The 6,859-nt window shown below is 33.5% G+C and overlaps 1 protein-coding gene across 1 annotated transcript; it reads left to right on the top strand.

Moving 5' to 3' along the window:
- Window positions 1-1,657: 1,657 nt before the first annotated feature.
- Window positions 1,658-6,377, top strand: LOC126734900 (protein charybde-like). Its single transcript, XM_050438736.1, has 3 exons — window positions 1,658-1,844; window positions 4,713-5,064; window positions 5,319-6,377. The coding sequence occupies exons 1-3, from the start codon at window positions 1,796-1,798 to the stop codon at window positions 5,398-5,400; spliced, it is 483 nt and encodes a 160-aa protein (XP_050294693.1). The 5' UTR covers window positions 1,658-1,795; the 3' UTR covers window positions 5,401-6,377.
- The last annotated feature ends 482 nt before the right edge of the window (window positions 6,378-6,859 follow it).

The following is a 6,859-nucleotide window of genomic DNA, read 5'->3' as shown; positions in this document are numbered from 1 at the left end:
TGCATGACCAGAGTTTTCCTTTGTTGCTCTTTGTCCTGTATAGGGAGTGTAGGGCAACTAACAAACTGAATTTCTCCCAATAACGCCCGCCTTTCCCAGTATCGGCTTATCTCCATTGCATATCCGAAAATAAGTAAATATTTCAAATGAATCAGACCTTTATAGACTTATAATAGATAACGAATAAAAAAATAATGTTTCATCAGGCGAAATTCACGAATCTAGAAAACTCCATCTAATAATAGAAAACGTGGCTGATGTAATCACCAACTTGTTCTTACACGCTTTAAACAGGCATATACTAGTTAATTAATAAAAGACTATAAATAAATAAAAATTAATTAACGTATGTTAGTTTTAAGGGCTTATGAAGTGTACATTATAGTTATTTTATTAAGTTAAGTTACTTCGAGCTCGCTTTTTCTTTGTTCTCATGATGTAATGTGTCTTCGGACAATTTCCATCATTACCCAAAAGCCCGGACTTAGATAAGAAGTTATATTTCAAATGCCTGAAAAACAAACAAAATACCACAGAAGGCTGGAAATGTTGCAAATTTTGAAAAAGCTTAGATCTGTAAAAGCCCGGAATAGAAATTAAAAATAATGCCTGGAATTAAATAAAAAACTACTTAAAATGTCTGAATAAATGAGTCCAAACGCTCGATTAAGATGAAAACGCCTTATGCGTGTCCAGAGGGGACATCGCCACGCAATTTGTCCAATTGAGACACTTCTTATACATAAACATCGTCTTTTCAGAACATTCCTAGTGATGTGTAGCTTTGTTCAGTGGCCATTTATAGGGTCAATTACAAAAATTTTAAAACTCAACACTATAACCATGTTAACACACTTTTGGGTGTAAATAATTTATACTCGACAAGACTGGTGCGTGGCGAGTTTTCCTTTGTTCCTCTTTGTCCTGTAGGGAGTGTAGGGCAACCAACAAACTGAATTTCTCCCAATAACGCCCGCCTTTCCCGGTATCGTCTTATCTACATTGCATATCCGAAAATAATATTTCAAATGAATCAGACCTTTACAGACTTATATAGATAACGAATAAAAAAATAATGTTTCATCAGCCGAAATTCACGAATCTAGAAAACTCGGCTGATGTAATCACCAACCTGTTCTTACACGCTTTTAACAGGCATATACTAGTTAATTAATAGAATATTATAAATAAATAAAAATTAATTAATTAAGGTTAGTTTTAAGGGCCTATGAATGAAGTGTACATTACAGGTATTTGATTGAAGTAAGTAAGTTAATACTTCAAGCCGGCTTTTCCTTTGTTCTCATATTGGTCTCCGTAGGCAATTTCCATCATACGGTCGCTTTCCCCAATAACGCCGATCAAAGTCACATAAATACGACAAAAAATAAATATTCAATTTCAAAGAAATCAACTCCTTAACCCATCATTAAATAATTATTATAACACACATTAGGCAGAACAAAGAAGATGTTTTTTTCTATCCGAACAAGCCGGGGATCACGTACGCCACGGCCCGACGGTATCCGACTCCTCCCGACGGGAATTTTCTTTGTTCAACAGGGGGCGTCTCGCTCGTACGCGCGGCATTAAAAAGAGAGCGAGCACGCGAGCCCAGCTGGCTCGATACTGCCGGTTATAAAAACCGAATTCAGCTGATCGCGATCAGCAGTTGAGCAGATTCAGTCGCAGGGTGAAGTTCGTAGTAGTAAGAAGCCGGCTGCCGGTTTTTCTTTGTCTTCTTATTTGTGATACTTAAATTTGTTAAAACTTAAATTTTTTTTAAATTGTGATCATGGAAGTTCTTTCGATTAATAATAACCAGAAGTACAGCATTGAAGAAGGTAAGATTATATTTTAAAGCGTTTGTTTTTTGGTTGGAGGTTTGATTCATTTTTTTTTTAATCCTCAACGAAAATTACATTAAATTATCGAAATGGACCAAGCCTGCAAATTGAATAATATTAAGCATTTTTAAACGTTATTGTAGAAATTGGTTTATTGGCACACTTTGCAGCAATCAAAATTTTGTTTTTTATATTTTTTAAATTAAAATTTGATTGGCAAACGTTTTTTTATAAACGTCAACATGCCCCGGTTTTTTTTTATGAATTTTCAGTTTTTTTTTACAATTACGATTTTAACTCGTTTAAAACGACATTTTTTTTTTAACTTTTCTTACTTTCCTTCATAATCTGCTTACAAATGGCATAATAATAAGCATTTTTAATGAATTTTTATTATAATAATAGAAATTGGTTTATTGTTATACAAAGTTTATTGATATACCAATAATTTTTTTAATTAAAACTTGATTAGTGCTTTTACTAGGCCCACTTAAGGTCCATTAATGTTTTATAATATAAACTTCAAAGATTCTGAAAGTTTGTTGAGGAATTTTCCAATTTTTTTTTGACTGTTTTAAAAAGAAAAAATATAATAAAAATAATATAGTTTTGTTACATTTCATACTGCATAATATTAATAAGAGTACTTTTTCATTAAATTATTAAAATTTACATTTTTTACATTAAAATGTCATAAAAAATATATTTTTTCCTATTTTAGTATTTTTTTAAATTAATCTCTGCAACTGACATGAGAGATAAATTTTCAAAAAAAATTGACAGCTGTGAATATCATAATGCAATAATATTATTAGGAGAGGATTTGAAATTTTTTAAGTCAAAGTTCCAGTAAAAATGGCGAAAATTTCACTCATCAAAATTGACAACTTTGACAGGCCTAATTAATGTCAAAATAAATTATTTCTTTGAAGACTATGCTACTTTTTTCAGTCACCAAAATCGATATCTTATAGTTTTCGAATAAAACTTTATTTGTATTGACAGCTGTCAATACAAATAACCAATAATAGCCCTCCCAAAATCGGCACTCATAATAGATAACAACTGTCAAAGGTCCACTAAAGTGGTCAGCATTCAACACTAATGATGTAACTATGAAATTTTGAATATTGCCAGTTCTAAGTAAATGTCATAATTACTTATTTCGTTAAAAACTGTGGCACCATTTGCACTCACCAAAATTGATCAAATAGATTTAAAATAAAATGTTGACAGCCGTCAAAATAAATGGCAGCTGTCAAGGCTCCTCTAAAACAGCCGAAATTTGAGAGTAATGGCGTAACTGCCAAATTTTGCCAGACTTAATTGAATGTCATAATTAACTTATTTCACCCCAAACTACCCAATATGACCAAAACTGATCTCCCTCAATTTGCCACAAAAATGTCATTATTTGACAGGTGTCAAAGAAATGTGCACTAAAAAGCAATTAAGCGCTTCAATTCAACCTAATCATGGTACTTTCTCCTAGAAATCATCAGATTTCTTCTACTAATCAAGAAGGTAAGCCCCTGTATTTTTTCATGCCCGGACGCCCCCAAACCATTAATAATCAAAAAAAAATAAATAAACTGGAAATCCACTGAAAAACCGGTCCACCATTAGGAAATCATAATATTGACGATTTTTCTCTCTCCTTCTCAGCTGTGCGGCCAACCGGTCGGGATTTATTATGCTTATGACCTCCTCTGACCTTCCACACATATTCGCTTAGCAACAACCAGGCAAACTAGAAACTGTGTATAAGTGCACCGTTGCCGCGTCGACCCTATTAGAAACCATTTCTTTGTCCGCCGGTTCGCTTCGAACGAACCTTCTACTCTTGTAGGATTCAATAGTTTATTAAATCGTATTGCACGAACGCTGCATAGATACAGCCCGGCAAACAGTTTATTAAAGCGAAATTAATAAGAGTTAAATGTTGGTCATGGCGGACGTGGCAACGTCGCCGCCGTTTCGCTTCGTCTCTTTCGCACGCACGTCGTATTGGCTCTTAGAGAAGGAGGAGGCGGCAACAGCAGCAGCAATGGCAAGAGTTTTTTCGTGTTGTTTTCTCTATTCAGGCCTGGCCTGGGGCCCTAATTATTATTCTATCTCGGCACTGCCGCTGAAATTAACACTAATGTATTTTTACTATTTTGTTTTGATATTCGCTGAATTGTCTGCTGGATTCGAGGAACATAGAAAAGTCATATTATTGCGAGACGATAAGGAAAATTTAAAGGTGCAATTTAATTGTTATGCTTGAACGAGAGCCAAAGTTGAAACCTGACCAGCATAACGTTGGTTTGGGGAGTATTAGTTGATAATTGCATATTGCTTTGCAGTTTATGGGTTTTAGCAGCGGTAATGCATGCTGATAAATGATTGATTTTTGGCAAGTGGCAGAATTTTTAATTCGTTCAAGGTTGAACAGGTCAATGCATTTTGGCCCTGAATATAAATAAACTAGAATTAATAAGGCAACTTTGTTTCTTTAATTTGGTAACAGCGCGCCCTTTAGGACTAGTAATGGTTGACAGTAATGACATTGGCAGCTTTCACAAGTATCAAACCATTGTTTAATGTTTTGACAGTTGCCATTAAAATAAAAATATTGTGTTAATACTGTTAATCCATCTCTTTTTGATTCTCGTTAAACCGAGTGTACCGCTACAGTTCGAGCGTAATAATAATAAAGAAAGTGCCGCAAACCGTAAAAACCTCTTATATATACATACAGAACCGAGGCCCGGATACGATTGATGTAACCACACGAATTGCAAATTGCCTAGTAACTTTCCATCATCATCGCCGTTTTGATGATTTAATTTTGGAAATAATGGTTAATTTTTTTTGTTACAGAATGGGACGCGTCCGAGTATTTGGACTCAAACGCTCCGGCTGTGATAGAGGCGCTCTCGAAACGGTTAGAGGCCGAACTGAAAGACGCCAAAAATACCCATCTGATGGTGGAGGAGGTGTTGCTTCCCAACGGGTTGACCCGGAGGATCGCCCAAGACATTTTCAAGAGGGCAGACAATGAGCCCTATGGTCTTAGGGGTTGCATCCTGAAGATCAACTTTGAAACCGAGGGGGTTACTAGGAAAATTAGTGCTTTCCATTGTGACCCCACAACACCAGCCACTTTTGAAATCTACCTTACTTTAAAGCAGAACACTGCAAGCTGGAATCATTTCCTGCCACAATTTTTAAAGTGAGTATTTTGTTTGGTGCTCATTATTCTGGTATTTATGTTGTCTCTTATTCTTTAATTTAATTCTCTGGAAACCTCAATGACTTCATTTTCAATTATTTTTAAAAGCAATTATTTTCTTTTTATTACAATTTTCATTGTCTTGCAAGCATTTAATGGAACATTAAAATTTCAGAAACCTTGAAAATTTCATTAAACAATCAAAATGTCTTGCGAAATTTTTATATACTTATGATGTTTTTCTTTTGTTACAGAAAGATAACCAGTGGTCCAGTAATAATAAGTCCAGATTACCAGGTAGAACTAAAGAAGCTCTACCGTTCTTCTTTATATTAAAGAGTCAAGCTTTAATTCTCAGGATCAAATCCTGAATTTATATGAAAAGACTGAATTGTCTATCTAATGAAGGATAGAAGTTTGTCTCGTATTATCAGAATGATGAAGGGGTGTGTTTTTTGTACAAACTTGTGTTGAATTTAAAAGATTTAATTTGTAAGGGTAAGCAACTAACTGTGTATCACATTGTTTCTTAAAAAGTTTATTATTATTATATTTGACCTATTTCATATGGTCACAATGTGTTTTCTTATGTATATCATAGGTTTAAGTGAGTTTCAGATCTATATTTTGTCTATATAGGTATTATAGTGATATAATGAGTTGAAAAATTTAATTATTATAAGCAATACAACTGTGACGAGCGAAATCGAGATTTTAAAAAGAGAAAATCTCGAAATGATTTTAGTGATTTCTAAGAAATCTGCTTAAATTGTGATAATTTTGTTTTAATTATTTTTTTTTTCTTTGGGAATATAGAAACAACGTGATGATTGTTAATATGTTTTTTGTGATATTAGTTAGATGAGTCTTAATTTCAGTATTAAATTCGCTAATTCTGAATCAGATGACATACATAATCAGTAGTTTTTAGGTAGTAGTTGTGATCTCAAATTATATTGTGTATGAAGTGAGTTGCTGTTATCTCTAAACGAGGCCTTGCGGACAATAATATTGAATGATGGTTTTAAAAAAAATCCTCTTACATTAAAGAGGATCGAAAGAGGGTCTCTGCAGTAATAACATCAACGTCAAAGTTTAAGATGTAAACGAACTATATATATATATATATATATATATATATATATTACGTAGCGCTAAGAAATTTTGTACTTTTTACAGATTGTCATAATTATTGTAAAATTAGTACGTTTTTTTCTATTGTAAATGTGATAGTACAGGATTCTGTGCAAAGCTTTTTTTTATACTTATGCAGAACATTATTATTACAAAAATAAAAAAAATCTAATATTTTATTGAAATCGTTTTATTTCCTTTGATAACTTTACCAGCGCAACTAGCATATAGATAGTGATTTTAAGACCAAATCGAAATGATTTTTCTCTCTTGAAATCTTGAGAGAAATATTTGGGTTAGGTATCTAATTCGAAAAAAATTAGCTAGAGACGCGCACCGCGTCCATAAGCCTAACCGATTTTTCAAGAATGTAGACTACAAGAGTACAAAAAGCACTAATGTGACCGCATAGTTTTAGTGTAATCCTCTCTTAAAAGATGATTTGGTTCTCCCACCCTGGAAATACACAAAAAAAAAACTGGTAAAGTCAAAATACTTCTTCCAGGCGGCTGAGTTAAAGCGTGATTCGAAGAAGGATTTCTTACTTCTTCCAAGCAGTTGATAGAGGATCAGGCTCCCATTTAATTGCTTAGAAGTTTTTTATCTCTTCCAGGCAGTTCGAGTGTATTCTAGCAAATCACCAGAGTATAATTGAGGCGTA

The sequence above is a fragment of the Anthonomus grandis genome, chromosome 1 (genome assembly GCF_022605725.1).
Source record: "Anthonomus grandis grandis chromosome 1, icAntGran1.3, whole genome shotgun sequence".
Lineage (NCBI taxonomy): Eukaryota > Metazoa > Arthropoda > Insecta > Coleoptera > Curculionidae > Anthonomus > Anthonomus grandis.
The sequence above is the reverse complement of the archived record's forward strand: the minus strand, read 5'-3'. Positions and strand labels throughout refer to the sequence as shown.